Source organism: Plectrocnemia conspersa, unplaced genomic scaffold, assembly GCF_051122295.1.
Source record: "Plectrocnemia conspersa isolate PC_06_02 unplaced genomic scaffold, ASM5112229v1 ptg000012l, whole genome shotgun sequence".
NCBI lineage: Eukaryota > Metazoa > Arthropoda > Insecta > Trichoptera > Polycentropodidae > Plectrocnemia > Plectrocnemia conspersa.
Window position 1 is genome coordinate 9065189 of NW_028277176.1, and position 21963 is coordinate 9087151.

Sequence of the window (21963 nt, forward strand, 5' to 3'; positions counted from 1 at the left end):
TAAAGCGCAAAATCCCCTTCGGCTGCTTAGTTCGCTTTCATACGTTTCAACGAAAGGTCGTGTTACAATCGCTATTGTTGGAATAATGACTTAAACGCGAATTGTTTGGAAATATTGTATAATTTATATTTATTGTCAAATGAACTGAAGCAAATATTTCAATAAGTTTATATCATACACATAACAAGAGTGTGTTTCTAGCCTGATTCATTGTGTTCATTTTCAACATTATTTGGTAAGTATTTAATAAATTAAACCATATTTTTATAAAACCCAAATATAAATATGTATATGCAAATTTAAAGGTTTTATGTATAATATATTAATTAAGCTTACCTATTATTTTTTTTGTAAAAAATCTATCAAAACATTGCATGACATTTAACCTTTAACATCAGTGACTCTAAGTTAATATCAACTGTATATTATTATATGATAATAATATAAATATTTTTAATATTTTTCCATTACGATTATATAGTGAAATTAATAAATAATAAACAAATGTATCGATATGTTATGGTTATGCATGAAATAAACAAGGTGTTTAGTTCATCGTAACCGGTTTACAGTGGTTAAATACATTCAAATAAACACTCATGTGATTGAGTGCATACATATAATATAAATGAATGTATAAGTATTTTTTTTAGAAATCAGTTAACTGGTTCAAGTCATTGCAAATGAAAGTTTTGTCGTATTTTTTTAATAGAATTGCAAATAATAATAAAAAAATCGTTTGAACTCATCAATAACTTTCACGTTACTTTAAATTTTGCTAATATGTGTTATTGTTACAATATATTTAACACTATTATTAGCAAATGAAACTAGTATATAAAATATGAAGATTACGATCTACCCTGTTACATTTCATGTCCTTATATGGATATAATCCATCAGGATTTCTATAAATAAATAAAAAGAGCTACACAATATTCTTGTAGAAGAGTAATGTTAAAAAAGCTACCCCAACCAGTTAGAGTCCGTATAAGTAATACATTATTACACCAAGCGACTGAAAATAATATAAATATATAACCTACTGGATCTAATTAATGACTTGCTCACTACCATATTTTAACCTTATAAGTACTATAACTGGGCAATGCACCCAATGATTGACCATATAACTTATGTATTTTTGAACTATTGTAATTGAAGTTACACGAACTGTTTGATCTTATTATAGTCGTAATTGAATGCCAACATAGTGATTTTTTTCTTATGATCGTATAAATGTGCAAATTTATTGTGTTTATTGCGCACATGGAAACGTCATGAGTTTTCATAAATACTTAGCGCGCTTTGATCCTAATTTTATTTCATGGTTTTCAAATTCCAATACAAATATTATACTATACTTAGTGTTAGGATTTTAATAACACGTAAAGGAAATACATTTACATATATGAGTGTTTTAATTTAATTGCTAAATATATCTGTCCCTCAGCTTCATCCGGGGTAAATTTAACACTCCTAATTTGGTTGATAAAGGCATGAAAATATATCGAAACATAATTATAATTTTTTAAGACTTAGCTCTAATTTATAATAATAGAACATCACAGAATAATCACCATAAAATGGATTAAATACGACAGCTACACAATTATAATGCATATATGCAATTCAGACTGTAATGATCGTTCCATTCTCAACGATGGCAGCATTTAGTGAAAAAAAAACAATCTAAAAAATATTTTTTTATTAATATTTATGAGATCTATCTAGTATGACTTTTTAATATGAAAACTTCAAAGTATCATTAATTTGAGTCAGAATAATGAGTAACGCTTACTTATATTTTTAATGCTATTTATTTTATAACTATTAATATATCTGCGATTGTTTAAAAAGTTTGTAGTGAAGTGAAAAAAAACATTTAAGAAATACGATATTGAATATAAAAAACATGATTAAAATAATTTACCACCCCATTATAGACTTGAGCCAGTTGAAATTTTATTATATTAGTATTCGTTATATCAGTTTTGGATGAGAGCTACTCAGTGGCGTAGCTATGGGATGGGGGGGGGGGGGCGCCCCGGGCGGCACTTCCTTGGGGGCGGCATATTCGCGATGGGATCGTCTAGTGCGGTTCTTAACTCTGAATGCACTAAAACATATATAAATCCACGAATAACAAAAGCTTAATAATAATCAATTTATTATTTTAAGAAATGCTGATTTTATTATTGTATGGGTGGGGGCGGCACATACCCTAGCTACGCCACTGGAGCTACTTTGATAATAATAACGACATCTGAAGAAAATATTTGGTTAAAAAATAAAATGGTATTATTGCAGGCTGGTTTTATAACTTGACAAAAAACAACAATGAAGATTTCTTTCATACACTTATGTACATAATGTACATATAATTTGAGCTGAAAACCGAATTTACAAAAAAGTTTCACTGTGCTGTGGCGATTAACTTTGGTTGTATCCTTGAGTTAGATGATTACTACAGTAAGTTTCGCGTGGAATTTTAATATAAAGATACGACGAGCCGAAAAAATCTACCTACCCACTGTGACGTTGCAATATTTTATATAATATATTAAAAAAGTTAGCTCTGCTAGGTTTAAAGTTTATTTTTAAATATTTAATTAATTAATATTTAATCGGCATACTTTTGAGTCAGAGAGCCAAAAATGAATGACATCATAACGATTTATTACATTTTATAAGTTGAGTACAGTAAACGTCACAAACTTCCACTTTTTATCCAAAACACATGCACTTTAAACTAACACAATCATACTATAGGAGTTGACAACAAGTTGCTGTGATATTATATATTATGTTTTTATTCATTTTGTGCGAAATGGGTCTTTTTGGTATTCCTAGTTTTTTTGGCTCAATTGTTATAGGTGGAGATGTGATTGGTAGTTGGCGGGTTAGGATAGCTTCTGTGTTTGTGAGGGATGGGGATTATTGTTTGCTTTTATTAATCAACAATTATGTTATAATCTGAAATATATAATAATATTTAAAGTACGATAAGTTTAATTTGTTGATAGTCACTGGTTGAGTAGTATTATCTTAATTATTTAATATGCGTGCTCTAAAACGAATACTATAATAGGCATTAATTATTATGCACTAAATGTAGTATAATTTATTCTTATTTACCCCTTTTTTAATTAAGTAAATTGGATAAGCACATAATTAATAAAAAAATATACAAGATTTAAAATAAAATAAAAATAGGTAGATAGTAAACAGAGTGAAATTCTTTGTCAGGGCAAGGACCTATAGTAATGGCTCTGTATAAATGCATATGCGTATATGTTTAATACACAGTACAACCGGTATTTGCTAGCTTGGTATTTGTACTAATCATCAGGCAAACAGTCAGTCAATTGCATTTTCTTCAACCACCCACAGAATAGTACAAACAGATTATCTCCTCAAAGGATTAACTGCGAATACCCGTTAAATAAATATTGGAAGTTTTGACTTAATGTGGTTACTATGCTTATTATTATTTTGTAAATATTTATTTAAGTTATTTATGTTAAATTTGCGACTCTCAGACCACATGTGACATGCTATGGAATCTATTTAGCCTTCGGACATATATAAATATAATAAGGGATCGGACTAAACGCTCATACAAGTGTCAAGACAAAAAGTGCATATGTGGACATTCAAGTAAGACTTTAAATTTATAAAGTCAAGCAAATTCAATTTATTTGTAAAATATAGGTCTAATGTCTAATATTTATACTGACCAAACTGAAATACTAAGTCTTATACAATTTAACATGATTTTTTGAAGGTTAAATCGTGGAGTAGCAGCTACACACATTTTGAAGGAATATACACAAACACATGTATTTCTCATTCTTTGTCTTTAAATTTAATCTGCTATACTATTCCACTTCACATTGTGAAATGATATCCGAAGGACGCAGTGAACTGCTGTGCAAATCCTTAAATAATAATTCAAGGTAAACTTTAATACAGTAATAATCTTTTAAGAAACTACTTAGTTTTATGTTTAAGAGGAAATCAGTAAAAACTTTTGAAATGACATTTCAACAATCCCGCCATGAAAATCTTTAGTGAAACCAAAACTTTGAATACATGAATCAGATATTGTCTAGTTTAGTGTTTTCATGTTTTCTAATAATATAATATCAAATTACACTATAAAATAGTGCATAAAGAAAATGTATTCATTTAAATCATAGCCTTTTTCGATCACATTATATTTTAGTACTATCATATCCGTTTTATAAAGTTTTGAAGCAGTTCAAGTTTTATTGGATAAATTATTATGAATAAAATAGCAATTTGTTGTTGATATGTGGTATACGAAATAGCAGCAATATTCAACATTTTTTTGACATTATAAAGCTCCTCAGTTACTTAAAGATAAAATTACAGGGAAATGTATACTAATATTAAGTAAGTGTATCGGTTAATATCATGACTGAAAAATACAGCTTTAGCACACATGAATCTTTAAAATTACTTGTTTCATCTAAGGTTAAATTGTTATTTGACAAATATTCAGAAGTATTCTATTGAATTATGGAATTTGAAAATAGGTTTAAAGATTTTGAAATTTGGGCGAAAATGCAATATCTTGATCGAAATGAAGTGATTGATTTTTTAAGTGAGATATAAAACGCTTTCAACTACAATTTTATTAATTAAAATATGCCCCATTTATAGAAATGGTCTTTCGCCAACGATTTTATGTTAAATAGTCCTTGATAATAAATACGTTAACTTTTAGAGTTTTTATAGTCGGCAATTGCTTTGATAATATCACTCTTATTATAGGGTTTAAAAGGGTTCTGTAGAAGAAAGGTCAGAGGAACAGGGGGATGGGGCAAATTCGTTTGATTTTGCAATAGTAATTAGTGAAGTATGAAATATCGAATTATCATGAAGCAATATCGCTTCAAGTATGTTTTATGGTTAATTTTCTACGCATGGTTTCAATTTCCTTACAATATGATTCTGCTGTAATAGTCTCGTCTGGCTTAAGAAATGATCGATGATATGAATCAACCTAATAATAAATTTTAATTTCAATAATGCAAGTGTGAATATACAGATGGAATTTATTAAATTGCAGCAATTAATTGGATGCTGTTTTAAAAAAAGTTATAAATGTTGATTTGGCCAATTTCTATACATATTATATTTGTCAGCTGCTCGTTTCTCGATGATAAAACAATTTACTTGTCGAATATTTACAGTGTTAGAAAGTAGATATACTTGTAAACAATAATGAAATGAAACAAGTGTTTCGAACGTTCACGAATAACAGATGCCCACTTATCATCACTAATGCACACACAGTATTAAACCGGATATAAGTAAATTAAGATGTGAAAAATATGTCAAGCTTTCGGAAAATCGAACTGTATAAATAAAGCAGGTTTAATGAGTACAATACTGTACAATTATACAATTAAAATCCAACGATCATTTCAAAATAGGTTTTCTTAATCTTAATAGTGATTTACACAGTTGTTGAGCTAGATTGACATGTATGCTATTTATTTTATTTAATCAGGATTATAAATTTTACCGGAATGATAGATTTGGGTTCGAATCACTATTTTTATTAGTAATTTATATATTTATAATAAATCTTTCGTTGCAACATGACAGGCGATAGCAAAATGCGTTACAACGAAGTAAACATAATCAATAACTGTTTAAATAGTGAGATACCAGATTGACATAAAAATCTTACTGTAATATATGTCATTATGCACGACCTAGCTCAATTATCACAATATAAATCCATGAGATTAGGAAAATCTACGAATCTGTGATATTATATTGAAATTATTATTATGTAATAATCATTAATTTACGATCTCCCAGACACGATAGAGATTGAGGAACAAAAAAGTCCATATGGGTTTCAAACCCAGGTCTTTCAGATATTGGTCTAGCGTGCTACTATAGTACTTTGACGACGTTTTTGAAGCATGTTACGAAATATAAAAAAATAATACTTTGAAATTTCGTTCTGTGTTTTAGTTGTAATTCAGTTTCGTTTCAAAAATAATATTTTTACGTTCGTATTTTATTCAATAACAGACTATTATTATAAATATATATATATATATATATATATATATATATATATATATATATATATATATATATATATATATATATATATATATATATATATATATATATATATATATATATATATATATATATATATATATATATATATATATATATATATATATATATATATATATATATATATATATTCATATATGTATATTATATAATACATATAATTTTAGTGATACATTTAGTATGATGTAATGTAAACGTTAAAGACCGGATGTCGAATTAAATGCATTTTAAAAAATATGCAACAGTTATAACTATCTGTGATAATTTGCGCTTAATCGTAAATAAAATTAGATCTGATTTGATCATTTTTTTTATCGTTTTATTTGATAAAATCTAATCACGTCCGGAACGATTTAGTCAATATTTAAAACACCATCATGTCGGTAACTTGCGACAATAATGATGAGACAATAATCGATTCTAGGCACGATTTTTCCTCACAGGATCCGGCTATCGTGTATTATATTGTATTTTGTTATTCTTAGTGTTTACATAAGGCATTGTATTTATGCAGCGATTGATTGTGGCAATTTAAAATATTAACTAGCTAGCGAGTGTGCGAATACCGGACCCTCAAATATTTAAATATTATTTTTGCTTCAGTATGATTTTTTATAATAAATTGAATGGTTCAAATTAGATTTTTTAATTTATTGGTTCAAATTTAATGCTTCAATTGAGGATATTCAATGATAGTCAAAATTGTTCAATCTATAAAAAACTACATAACATTTTCAATTCTTTTAAAAATAGGTTTACGACTTGACTAAATATTTCTTTAAGAAGAAAACATTTTATATTATTTAACGTTACATTTGAAACTTAAATATTTAATGATAAATCTGAATATTATATATAATTTATGAATAGGTTTAAAACTTAGTTAGATAATAATAAATTAAACATTGTACAGTGAAATCTAAATATAGCGAAGCTCACGGAACCAATGAATAAATTTCGGTATACTGAAAGCTCGTTATATTGAATTTAAGGAAGATGGTATATTTTTATTTTATTTAAATTACCATATTACAGCATCAAAATAACCTCTTATAAGGTTGACAGGTTGTTTTTTGTCAATTTTTAAGGATACTGTATGAAACACAACAAAATTTGTTAAAAAAAAATGTTGTATAAAAAAAGTTTTAGAGTAATCGAAACACCTGTAATATCGCTTTTGAACACATCTGACACACGCCAAGTCAAGGACAAACTGAATTAGGAGAAATATTGTGTCAAGTTGTAACGTCATTCATAAATTCGGATCAAAATATTTCGTTATACTGTGTCTTCGTTACAATGAAAACATTTTGTATGAAAGTTTTTCAGGAACAAATTGAAGATTCGTTATACTGATAATTTCGTTATTTCGGTATTCGTTACAAAGAGATTTCACTGTATTAATTTTTAAAATAGGTTTGTAACTTAACTAATTATTAATAAACCAAAAAAAACATATTTTCAACATAAAAAATAATATTAAAACGTAATATTTTGTATTATTTAAAAGTAGGTTTACAGTTTAAATAAATAACAATAATAAATAGCATCGGTTACACATCCTCTCAAAAATATTAAATAATATTTTGTTACACCTTACTGATGCTACAACACAATCGATCATCTATAGTTAGTGCAATGTGAGCAATTATAAGTTATTGATTGTGTTTTAGAGTATTTTAGGTGTTTGAGGGCCCGTTTTAACGCTGCATATAACACAATTTTATCACAAATTAAAATTTTAGTAATAAGAACGTTTTTTAGTTACACCATAAGTTACTTTATAATTAAAAAAAGTTGTTTATATGTTTTATGTGTAAATATAAAAGCCAGTTTTTAATTACATTTACTAATTAGAAAGAAACAATAAACTGAAAATATCAACTGTTACAATAGACCAAAAGTGCGCTTTAAAAATAATAATAATTTTGAGACCTTTGTCTATTTTTGTTAAAAAATATTTTGATTTATATATTTTTTAAAGTAAATGTTTTTTTTCTGCGCAGCATTAAATATTTTAATAATTAATAAGTGCAAAACACAGCATTTTTCTTACAAAGTGTCAATTGAAGATGATTTAAAGTGATGTTGCATTGGAATTATAGACAATATAATTAAAACTATAAATTATGAGTGTGCCAGTAAGTGTTTGGTTATTCTATCAAAATTACTAATGTCTTTCTAGATCAAATATTAAAAGACTAACAGCGGTGATTTGCCAATTAGCATACCAAAGTTAATTAAACATATTATAATGTTAGTAATAAGGAAAAATATCGTATTAGTGTAAACAAAAAGTTACATTTTACCCACTATATACTATAGTTTACAGTTAATTTTCATAAGCAATGATAGATCTAATAACATTTACGTATGACAAACAATTAATATATGACATATTGCGACAATTTTGAAGAAAATGAAGAGACATACATACTAAGGATATATTACAGGTTCACGTTTAAAAAATACCTGGTTTAATTGCAATTCTTAAAATATAACATATATGTGCATTAAAATTGGAAGAAATAATAATGTTTATGTAATATAAAAGGAAAAACTTACTTTTCGGCCTTGGAGCCCGGCGACGGGAATTCAAAATTTGAAGATTTCATTATGATTGTTTATCTAATTTAATCAGCGTATTCTTCTTATCCTAAACATATTATGTATATTTAATTTTCATAGTAATAACAAACCTAGTAAATTTGCAATCCGATTATTTATAAAAATAAATACTTACTTTTTGGCCTCGGAGCACGTCGCCAGGAATTCGAAATTTGAAGATTTCATTACAAATATTGTTTTATGATTGTTTATCTAGTTTAATCAATGTATTCTGTATGTATTTAATTTTCATAGTTATAACACACCTAGTTAATTTGCAATGCGATTATTTATATTCAGTTAAATCGAACAACGCACAAGACGAATTAATGAAAATTTATTGTCGCATAGCAAAATTTTATTTATTTATAAATAATAATTATTTAAAGCCGTTGTCACGTTGATGTCGGCCATCTTGGTTTATATTTGAATGCTTGTTTTTCATTGGTCGAAACAACCGAATGCATTATCGGCAAATTCAATTTTTATTTTTATTATTATAATTAAATATATTTACGTGTATTATTATACACCGTTCATACAAAGCGATACGATTTACAAAGTAGAGAATTAAACGGAGAATGTTTAATTTTAAGTTATGCACGTCCGGAAGCGGAAGCGGCTTAAAACAATTATATGTAAGATTATTCTATTTTGTTAGCGCGAGATTTTTGACGTACTTTTTCTTCGTTTAATGGTAGTAATTCTATGGTTATTTAAAAAAAAAAACGGCAGAGCAATAAATAAATATTTTGTAAATAAATAGTAATTATTTATATGCATTATTGGTGATTAATCTCTGTATTTTTTATATATATATAATATGTTTTTGTGATTGGTAATAACCCCGCAAGTAATCAAGTCTGAAAAATACTGGCCACGAGATAACCTTGACAATGTTCGTGTAAGAAAAAAATATAATTTTAAAAGCAAATAAATTTAGTTAGAGTTATCTAAATTTAACTATATAATTTTTATTGTATATTTATAATAACACGTTTCTTATAAATGCAATAATATAAATTTAACATGGACACAAAGACGCAGGCTTATGTAAATTATAATCAACTTGTTTATAAGTTCAGTCACATCAGTCTGTACTAGTTTCTCGGTAAAACCAGAGATTATCGTGAGAAAATCATTTAACATTTTAATATAAATTTTAATCATATAATAAACTATCTGAAAAGGGAGAGTTTGTAGTAAATGGTGTCATTCTTGATAAAATGTTAATTTTAACTAGCAATGCATATTCAGTGTGTTTTTGCGGTCAACTTAGATAGGGTAAATGGATCATAAAATGAGAAGTCCGGACAAAAGACATGACTAAATGAAAAAGGTTCGGAGATTTAGCGAGATCGATTTACAAGCTCTTGATTGGGAAATAAAAATGGTTATCCGAATCAAATTTTAAAATATAAAATTCAGTGTTTTATGTGAATATGCAATTTAAGCCTTATGAAAATATCACAGTTGCCATAGAAATGGCAGCTAGAATGACATGTGCAAATGTCACGTCACTACTGTTCACCGTTTGGGAGGATTTTTTGTGACAGATAGGCAGACACATTTATTTTCTGTTCTTATACGATGCTTTTTTAATTATTTATTATATTTTATTGTAATGAATATACGCATATATGATATAAATATTTTAAAGACTGATTAGCTGCAATTCTGAATATAATGAATATACATTTATTATTATTTTTTAAATAACATATTTATGACGATAAGATAAAATTTAAAAAATACAAATTCAGGTATAGCATACATTGTAAAAGCCTTTTCAGAATCATTTTTGATAACATACACCTAATAATATATTATATAAAGATTATTGTAACCCAATTAAAAAAAGAGCAAATTAATGTAATATGTATTCAATACTTAGCGATGATTAGTAAACAGTTATTTTACAGTAAAAGTATAAACGTAAAGTTAACAATAGAATCATTACTTTTATATTTATACAACCAAGTAGTTATAGTAACAAAGTGAATAGCGTTTGTTACATTTATGTGAATAGTATACATAAAATTCCTTATTTATATATATACAGATACATACATGCATAAATATGATTGAATATAAATGGCGAAAAACAGAATAAATACCGGTATTATATATTACAATACAAATTGACTGACGGATACATCGTACATGGTAAAATATTCAACATTTTCGCTAAAAATGGTATATTCACTAAATTAAATATATCTTCTCTTATTTTAACCTTGTTTTCATATGGTATAAAAAAATATTATCGATTTTCTTAATATTTCTTGGTACGTGTAATGTGTTTTTTGTTTTGATTTTACTGATTTATTGTTACTTGAAGTCTCTTATATTATACATTGAAAATTTTGTTTTTGTTCAAAAAATGCGTTCGTTTTCAAACTCTCTAAATGGCTACTGAGAAGTAAGTAATTAGATTCATTCAAACAGTTATGCAAATTGAAATATTTACATATTTTTTACCCAGAAGCGCAAAGAAGTGTATGTACTAATAACAAAAAAAATCGTGTAATATAAATAATAGTTTCTTCGCAACAAAGTTAGTCGCTTGGCATTCGGCAAGTCTTAAACGTATGGATGCGCCTTTATAATCGTCTTGTTGTTATAGTCCGTAATTGTATTATAATTTAAAGAGATACTGTGATTAATTAAATACGATTTTACGGTCTCTATTTATTAACACAAGGTCGTGAATCATAAGCGCTATGGTAACTTAGTGTAATATTAGAAAAATACTTAAATATAAATAGTGCTAATCATTTGCTTCACAAATTTACACCTATGTATACATATATGTATATACTATATACTAGTAAAACTTGTTAGCAATAGGGTTTTTCTGAAAATTGATGAAGAGACTCTTCTTTGATTTTAATTACCGGATACGATGTCATTTCTTTACTGTATGTACCATATTATTAAATACTACAATAAGTTATTTTTAATTTATTTTAGTATTATAATTTTTTTACTCGATTAATACGCTCTTCACTTATTATTCAATGGGTGTAAATATTTATTGACGTGGTCTATATTTTCTCTAAGCAATTAATATTTTATGATATTTTCAGCTAATTATTTTTATGCGTCATACACGATTGAGTGTCATTTAAACATGAGCTAGTGTATTGATAAAATACATTATTATATTTGAGCTTTTTATAAAATAATTAACTAGAAAAATATTTTTAAGCCCTATTGATATTAAAAACACTAATATAACGTTATAAATCAATGGAAAGTAAATAAAGATAGTGTAAATTAAGCAAATGTTTTATTTATATTTAAGTTAAAGTGAATTCTTAAATATTTTTGTGCATTACCTGTTGTACATTTTCTCGGACCTAAGCATCTGTTCTTTCATTTACTATGTTTATGATATAAATATGTTAATCAGTAAGCCCATGTAGTGCTACAAAATTCAACATATGCTTTATTATCATAGTATCATAACTCATCATGTCTGATCTAGTCGAGAATTTTATCGAGTCCATATATACACTTGTCGGGGGTCACAGACATGCATCATCGTATTGAATTTCAATAAAAATAGATTGTCTAATTATTTTATTTATAAATAGTTTAATAATATTTTTTATAAATAGCCCATCACTAATAATATAATAGAAATTGATGACGCTGCTCTATTTTGATGTGTTGCTGTGACTAATTTAAGCTACTGCTGCTACTTCGTGGTGCGTACTTGATTCGTACTGTCACATAAATTATATTTAGCACTATTGAAAATTTACGTAACAATAGAGCAATGCTTTATTTTTTATCCCATTTTTTTTCTTTTGCCACGTAGTAGCCAACTCAGATTTTTTTAATAGCACTATAGACCAGAGGTGGGAATCTGCGGCCTTAAGGCCGCATGTGGTATTTTGGCTCTTTTGGTGTGGCCTTTTGACTGACACCAGAATTTTTTTTTTTTTTTTTTTTTATATATTTCAATATATTTCGTTTGATCAAAGATTTATACGCAAGCTTTTGGGAAAAGAGCGTTATCAACTCATGATATGATCCCAAAATTTCTGGTACTGATTTTGAGGTCATCAATTGAAATTTCTTGAATGCGCCTTTTTTGTTAGGAACTAACTTAATACGGCCTTCCAACGTAAAAATATTCCCCACCCCTGGTTTAGTCAGTGAATAATACCCGAAAGCCCTGGGATCAAATCTTATATGAATATTTATGTTTTTCAATTTCTATCGTGTCTGAGAGTTTAGAATTAGTGATTATTATATAAATATAATTCCGATCGATCATCACATACTAGTTTTTTCTAGATTTCCCTTATCTTACGGATGAATATTGTGAATATTAATTGAGTTAGATCATAAAAAATATAAAATAATGAGCTACTTCAGCGCATAGAGATTATCATATATTAACGTGCAAAAAAATAAAACAAGCACTTTGTCAAATTTAAAAAATGCCAGATTTTATATGTATTCAATATAGACTGGTTAAATATTTGCCCAATTTATTTATCTTTTCTATTTGATAAAAATAAAAGGTTGAAAACTAGATCATTAGTCATACAGTGCAACTTTACCTTGACACTAGTTCAAGTTCACTATGCTTAGTCACAAAATATTGCACCAAAGTGTTTCTTTTTTTTCTTTGACGTATTCTTACCTTAATACTATTATAATGTATTTTTCCATAACATTTGTTCGCACGCGGTCACCAATTTACAGTCATAATTTCGACCTTAACTATGCTTATAAATGAATTTGATCCACGTGACATACGTCATAAGGTTTTAATTGGTATAAACAAGTACCACGATTTGTCTCGAGCATTATCTTGACTTCGTGTTTAATATAATAATAATAAACATTTGTAAGTCACGTCATTTGCTATGCACACAATTTGCAACGGTTTCCTACAGTTAACCGTTTAACAACCGGTTTTATTTTTTTTATGTTATTAAAATGCAATTTTAAATCGTTACTAGGCCAAGTTTAAATATTTGCGGTTCAATTCGTAGATTATTATAGATCAATTTTCACTTCCGATAATAGAAAAGGTGTGAGGATACAACGTTTACATTATTCATTGTGATATTCGTGTAACATTGCAATACACGATTTTGTAAAAATTTCATAAGTAAACTCAAAACTTTGCTAATTGTTGAGAAATTTGCACGTATTATTGTTGACGTCATAAATCACGTGTGAAATTGGATTAGCGTTAACTAAGAGTCACCCCTCGTATTAATAAACGTATACCTATAAACTATATGTAATATCATATGAGTCCAATAATTTATTGGAATGTAAAGTAAACTAGCATTTACAGTTATGTTTTATGAGCGATTAAGTAATAAAAATAAAGAGATATATTTAAAATAAAATTTAATACTGATTTTTATAAATTCTTAGTATACCTATAAACTTTATGTAATATCATATAAATCTAGTAATTTATTAGGATTTAACGTAAGCTACCATATAAAGTTATGTTTTATGAGGGATATAATAATAACAACAAAAAAATATATTGAAAATAAAATTTAATACTAAAATAATTTTTTTTTTATTTTAATAAAAATTTAATATATTTTTTATCTTTTATGTACTTATTTTGAAATTAAAAACGATTTATGTAATTCTAATAATTTATGATATACTGAGATTTCACTGTAATTGTATATTGTATAAGATAAAATTATACCTGCTCGCTCAGAAACGATAATCTGTCTAAATGTATTTTTTGAGGAACAGTTTTAACGATTGCATTTCTATATTTCATTCGATATTTTAATAGTTATTTTGTTAAGAATTAAATTTGTATTTTTTATACCGCTGCATAAAAAAGGGTAAGTCCAAGTTTTTAATAGAGGTCAGAAGTATTTGAATGACAAAAAATTGTTTACGATTCTCTTAACTATTCTAATCGGCCTTTTCTTTGCTTTGGTAATCTAAGAACTACATTAATAATTATATAAGAATAAATCGCTCTGCGTGGGAATTGGCAAATTATAAAAATGTATGAGGGCTTTTCACAGACTTTCGTTTTAAAATTTGCCTGTAGGCGAACTTAAATCTTGTTTTTTCAATAGTCCAATGTTTTTATTATCTATGTCTTATTCGGAATATGAAAAATTGATAGTAACAACAATTTTCTTTACGATTCGGTTATAAATACTAGAGCCCCAAATTCCTCCCTAATTCGACATTTTGTAATCAATCAAAGTAGATCGAACGTTTCTGGTCCTTTATAACAAGTCGTCATCCTATTAAAGTTTGTTTTCTTCAACGATCATCAGTTCTCTGTTCATCAATAATACTGAGATATCTATAATAATATGCACATAAAAAAATTCTGCGTTTATATTTTACTATAAAAAAAATGAGAACCACTATATTGATTTAAAATATTTTCTGAAGGATTTACGTATTTTTAAAGGATTTACATTATTGTGTTTAATTAAATAGTTATTAACTATAATTGGAAGTTTTTTAAACTAAACTTTTATTTTATCTTTGCATATTCATTTAAATATTAATATAAACAAAGTATTTTATAAAATTAGTAATACAAATATTTTAAAACTATTTGGTTTACGCTATTTTTTAATTACAAATGATTTATGATGAAATTAATACATAATAAGAGCAGTCTACGTATGCTAGTAGTAATTATAATAATATATTATTTTAAATAATAATAAATTACTATAGTAAAGTGAAGCTTAAATAAATATTTAATGATATCACACTAAAGGCTTTTCTTATTTCCTCAGTCACCTTCTTTCCTCCAGTCTGTCTGTATGATAGCACTGATTTTATTTATTGTAAGTTTCTTATTAGTGGAATTATTTTTCATAATAATAAATAATTTAGGGAAAATTATTACCTCTTTCTAATTCTAGATATAGTTAACATAAGTTTAACTAAAAAGGTAACAATGAATAAAGCAAAAAAATATGTTTTATTAACATACTTTACCTCTATTTGTGATTTATATGCCAGATTTCTTCCAATTATTGTCAATAAAGGAAATTATATAAATCTATAAAAAAATATCGGATAAAATTATAAACGGTCATAATACAACGTATACATATAGAATAGAATCACAATAGTGTTCATATTATATATTTCACAAATATAATTTTATGCACCATTGTGCATATGCGAGAGGCATTTTTTTATGTATGATATAATAGCATGTTTGAATAGAAAATATATTATGAGTCACTTTATAAATTATTCAAGAATGTTAAGCTAATTGAAGCGTTACAGAATAAACAAATATATATAGTTATATACATACTATATAGCAATTAGATATGTATATACAACATAACTTACACTTTCTTGAAATATATTTTAGAATACTCGATTAAAACTTATTAAAATATTCTAATATACTTTGCAATTTTATTACACCAAATTTGTTTTTTATGTGTAACAGTTATTTCCTTTGTACACATCCTCCATAATCAGCTCTCGTACCGCCCTTTAACAAATACTAAGCAGTAAAATTCAGGCAGATATGGTCTGTTTCTCTTTCAACGTTCGCAGCATTTCATAAAGGCTTAAAAAAGGTTTTTTTGTCAGGTAGAAATGCTGCTATTTTATTTACTTTTTCGTTCTGAATTGGGATATATTTGCCTTATCTTTCTGAAGCATAAAATGTAAATAAAATTTAACTCTCCAGTTTTGAGAATTAATTTTTGTTTTTAAACGTGCTGTGATAAAACTTTGTTTTATTATTTTTAGATTTATTTTTTCATGTTTTATGTTTAATAAAAAATCATGGAGTAATATAGTATTCTATATTAAATATTTTTTTGTAGAAATTGTAGTTTTGGACATGTCCTTGTTTGACATTATAATGTATTTAAATATAATAGTATATTATAATATACTATTATATTTTAATAATATTAACTTTGTCGGATTACTTTAATTTTGATAAAACCAATGTATGAAAATTAAAATTATCCTTAAACCATATATAATGATACCTCCCAATTCCAGATAATAAAATGTTGCTTGTTGATTTAGGTTTCAATTTGATCACAGTAAGTTCATTATCAATAAAAGTCTCAATAATTATTAAAGTAACATCAGAATATGCTTATATAGGTAAATAAAATATACAAGAATGACATATCTAGATGTAAAATTTTATATATTATGTGTAACCCTATGGAAATGTTCCGGTTTGCTAAATTTTCTATTTAGTAAATTATGGAAAATTGATATACATTTTTCCATTTAATGATATAATTTGTTGAGTATGTAGTCCATGTACAATTTTAAATAATTAATTTAATAGATTAGGACTAAATTATTTTGTTGTGACATTAGTTTGTAACAAAATTACCACATTACCACTATAAGCTAGTTTTGTGTTGAATTTAGCAATTGAATATACACTCATGCGAATGTTATTTAACATTTATTATTTTTCTTTTCATGTCGGTCGACGATGAAGACGTGACATATAGCACGATTGTTTTTTCAATAAGACAGCAATCTCCTTAAGACTGAGAACAATATAGAACATGAATACAATTAAATAGTATTGGAGTGAAACGAGACAATATCTAAAATGTCAAAGGGAGCTGCTTATTTAGTAGTTGACTATATAGTATTCTTCATATTCATAATTGGAAGCTCAATAATCCCATTATGGGGCAAGACAAGGAATCCCAAGACAAAGGCGAGCTATGTTTTTGCAACATACGGGAGTATATCTATGGGTGCAATGATGTTATCGATAGCCCGAGGAACACTTGGAGTCAGATCATTCTTAGGTAAATATTTAATCCCACTCATATAACTTATCATTATTTAATGGTATAATTAATTTTCAGGTTTTCCATCTGAACTATTTTATAAAGGAAGTGCAATGTGGGAGACTCTATACGGCATGATCTTTGCCTATCCGCTCGTCTCTTTCATCTTCGTTCCCGTTTATTACTCATTGGGTATAACATCAGTCTATCAATATTTAGATTTAAGATTCAAGTCTCGATTGGTGCGTTGTCTTGCATCGGCCACTTATATTTGGAGGCAAGTTCTTAATATGGCCGTTACAGTATTTACGCCATGCATCGCTTTAAATACGGTGATTGGACTACCTTATTGGGTGTCAATCTTAGGAATTACTGTGATCAGTGTGATATTCGCTGTGTTCGTAAGTAAAAATATAATAAACATTAATATCAGTTGAATACTGAAATAATTTATATGTATTTCTATTTGTAGGGAGGCCTTGGTGCTGCTATAAAGGCCGATGTGATTCAAGGCATAACAATGATTCTTATCAGTTTTGCTATAATCTTTCAATGCTGTTACGAAGCTGGAGGACCTGTGAACGTTGTTAAAATTCCGTTGAAAGATGGACGCTTAAAATTTTTTGAGTAATTATTAAATTATTAAAACTTAATAAAATATAATTAATTTACCATATCATATATATAATAATTTTAGGTATTTTACTTAAAAGTAAATGAATGTCTGATTTTGATTCTAAACCTCACATATCCATGCTTAGAAATTCCTATAATTATTCACTCCGTTGAATCAACTTTTTTACCTGGCTTCCCCTAATCTTGCTTTTTGTTGAATCGTTGCCATCATAGTGTTCCTTTGGAAAGCCTTACTTAATTTAACCTTTACCATATTTAAAACATAATACTATTTATAGAAAATTGTATCAAAAAATCTTTTAGATATAAATTTTGCTTTATTGTTTTTTTTTAGTTTTAAATGGGATTTAAATGTACGCGTTGATACAATGTCTGCCTGGATTGGACAGTTGTTCATGTCTCTCTCGTTGTATGGATGCCAACAAAATTTTGTACAAAGATACTGCAGCATGAGCTCGGAGAAGAAAGTTAGACAGTAAGAATATAATGATTTTATATTAAGCTCATATGTTATGTAGATTATATCTAATGTATAATATAATTTTAGAACACTTTTGGCTAACATACCGATAATCATAGTATTGTTTAGCTTATCGTGGATCGTCGGAATGGGAATTTATAGTATATATGCAACCTGTGATCCGCTGGAGTCTGGTTACATTAAAAAAATGGATGAAATACTGCCATTTTTTATTGAAGATAAGTTTTCTTATATGCCAGGACTGATGGGATTATTTATGGGAAGTTTATTCAACGGAGCTCTAAGCTTGGTGGTCTCCAACTTGAATTCTCTGGCTACCGTCACTTGGGAAGATTTTCTCTCACATGCCCCAGCGTTTAAAAACCTAAAAGACAAGAAGCAATTAACTATCATAAAGATATTGGGAGCATTCTATGGAATAATAATAATGGGAATCAGCTTTAGTGTTGGCTTATTTTCTGGCATCGTTGAGAGTAATATGCTGATGACATCGGCAACGTCTGGTGCTCTTCTCGGTGTATTTGTATTAGCTATGCTCGTGCCATGTGCGACTAGAAAGGTATATATTATACAATTTAATAATGAATAAATATTATTTTATAATAAAATATTATAATTTTAAGGGTGCCGCTGCTGGTATGATCGTTTCACATTTATTCGTCGGGTGGATCACTTTTGGACATTTAATGACTGATTTAAAAGCAGTAGAAATGCTGCCTACATCTATAGACGTATGTATATTTTATCTTATGGTCAACGTTATAAAATTAATAATCTATCTTATAATCTATACTTAGGGTTGTACCAATGTAACGTTTGCCGCTCATATAGTAAAGCCGGGACAACAATGGCTTTTACCTTCACCACCATTAGAAGTAAACAGAAATACAACGAGTATTCTTCAACTTCTGAATCATTCTAATACCACAAAGGCAGTTAAGACAATTAGTGATTCGTATGTGATGTTCTATATTATTTTACTTTTATATTAAGTGATATATAATAATTCAAGTATTTTTTTTAGGAATCCATTTAAACCATTATATATGATGACTTACATGTATTACGCTATGGTGGGAACGATGGTTACGGTAATCGTTGGAATAATTGTGAGTTTGATGTTTAAAATTGAAGAAGATGATATCTATGATGAAAAACTTTTACATCCGTTGGTATTGAAGCTCAGTAGAATGCTGCCGGGTAAACCGAGAAGATATTTGAAACAAGAACATAATTCCGTCCACCGGATATCGAGTATTAGTACTAGTAAAAGTGATATGGATAATTTAGCATACGAGATTGACGACGACGATAAAGTGAAAACTTTAAACGATAAGAACAATTCAGTAACGAACTATAATAAAACTGACAATATGGAAAAAATTGTGGAAGTCATTTCAATGAATGGTATCAATAGTATAATTCCAAATAGTGAGTCATTTAGATCGTTATCGGAAGAAGAGCTCCACGGCAAGCAAATAACAAAGTTTTAAAATTTAGTGTTAATATAGTGAAACTCAACAGTATTGAAATGTAGGTTTAATATGACTTATAAAACGATCATTGATATTTTTAGTGAACTTTTAGATTTTAAACGTATTTATTGTAAATATCAATAATTTTGTGATGTACTAAGTTTATAATATTTTTTTATATTAATTATAATTATTTGAATGCTCAATTAGTACTTTAATTTTATTACCTCATTGGATTTTAAATAAACTAGTCATTAACTTACTAATTCCTAAAAATAAAAAAGGCTGTGTAGCTGTGACGTAAATGACCGATGCTCTTAATATGGTAAAAACCCAGAGTAAAAGAATTTTCCGAGTTTCTTAGCAATTAACCAACAATGCTGGAATCTTTTCTATCCTATAGTGCCTATCCCAAAAAAAGCATCAACATATGGGTGGTTTGTGCCGTTGTTAATGCCGGCTACCGTCATCTAGTCTGGACGAGGGGTTTGCAACGAAACACGGGTTAGCAGCTGCAGAATTTTTGTTTGTTTTAAAAAGATTACGTATTATGAAATAAACGAGACTGGAATTCTTCCTCCCATTGCGTCGCCAAGCGAGTAAACCGCTTCGCGCTACCAGCGAAACTCATGTGTCAACTCAAACGCTCCCTCATCTACATGGCCATTATTATGGCCATTTAGGCCCGAAAAGATAAAAACGTATTTACCCCGTAGTAGAGATTTGAACATACACCGTTATTCATTTGATTTGTTGCAAAAAAGTGTCACAGAGATTTGGTTCATCATTGCAATCAACCAATCTAAAATCAATAAAGATCGAGATACAAGTCTCTGTTCTCTAGAAAAGATAGAGAAAATGGTGGGTGTGTGTGGGGGGGTTAAATTATCTAATTTATTCAGTTATTATTATTGTAAAAAAGGGGTCCTGATTAATTATTCGTAAAATCTATTTCAATTTTAGTATCAATATAATATACACTAAAAATTTACTTAAAATCTCAAATAAATATATTTAAAAGAATAATATGAACTAATATTTATTTATATTAATGTCACATTGGTCTAATAGACTTCAGCTTCGCATCAGTACGATAGTATTCTGACAGCATTAGAAATAACGGTTTTTTTATTCTTTAATTGTGAACTTAAGAGTGATTTCGTATATTATATTACATTTTTAACAGGGACGGCATTTGAAGGGGGGGGGGGGGGAATTTGCCTCCCCTTGAACGTGCAATACTATGAATATTATTGAAATCTAAATATTTAAAAAATACCACTGACTAGTTCATTTATCTAGCAGGCGCTAGTAATATTTTATGATTTTATGGGAGCCGATTTAGATTTGTTATGGGCAAAACTGGTCGGCACTTGAGTAGCATTGGCGTGACTATATTCTCACTACAGGGTTCGGACGCGTGCCATCGCGCGCGCCCCTTTATAACGATGTAAACAACAACTCGTATCATCAATAAAACATTACTGCAGCGGCTCAATCTGTGTCTAATTGCCACCCATCACCATCATCGTCCCTAAAATTTAAATTTTTCTATATGTAATAATGTATACATTTATGTAATTATTGTTATTTATTTACATACGGTGTATATAGTGAATGTGTATTTTTCAGTGAAGTTATATTTTCTTTAGTAAAGTCCAAATACATTTTTCATCAGTCAGAGCTGGCCCAAGGGACGGTCGCCTGGGGCAGCATATACTCCAAATGGGCGTGTTATTTGCTCTGAATGTAGACGCCATTTGATTCTATTTTTGAATTTTTTTTCTGAGGTGGTATTTCAATAAAATTTTCTAAATGGCCTCTTTTTTATTTCTCTCAAGAAAAATACGCA

General features: G+C 27.7%; 1 protein-coding gene across 3 annotated transcripts; it reads left to right on the forward strand.

The window, feature by feature from the left end:
* LOC148228136 (sodium-coupled monocarboxylate transporter 2) lies at positions 1 to 20317 on the forward strand. 3 transcript variants are annotated; one of them, XM_088200400.1, is made up of 9 exons: positions 1 to 235; positions 17216 to 17537; positions 17598 to 17920; positions 17992 to 18146; positions 18490 to 18630; positions 18703 to 19195; positions 19260 to 19367; positions 19434 to 19591; positions 19661 to 20317. In XM_088200400.1, exons 2-9 carry the CDS (start codon positions 17333 to 17335, stop codon positions 20127 to 20129), a joined length of 2052 nt encoding a protein of 683 aa, XP_088056526.1. In that variant the 5' UTR covers positions 1 to 235; positions 17216 to 17332; the 3' UTR covers positions 20130 to 20317. The 3 variants fall into 3 exon arrangements, with proteins under 3 accessions (XP_088056526.1, XP_088056528.1, XP_088056527.1); XM_088200402.1 differs by lacking the exon at positions 1 to 235 and adding an exon at positions 11314 to 11443; XM_088200401.1 differs by lacking the exon at positions 1 to 235 and adding an exon at positions 11330 to 11465.
* Positions 20318 to 21963: the final 1646 nt, after the last annotated feature.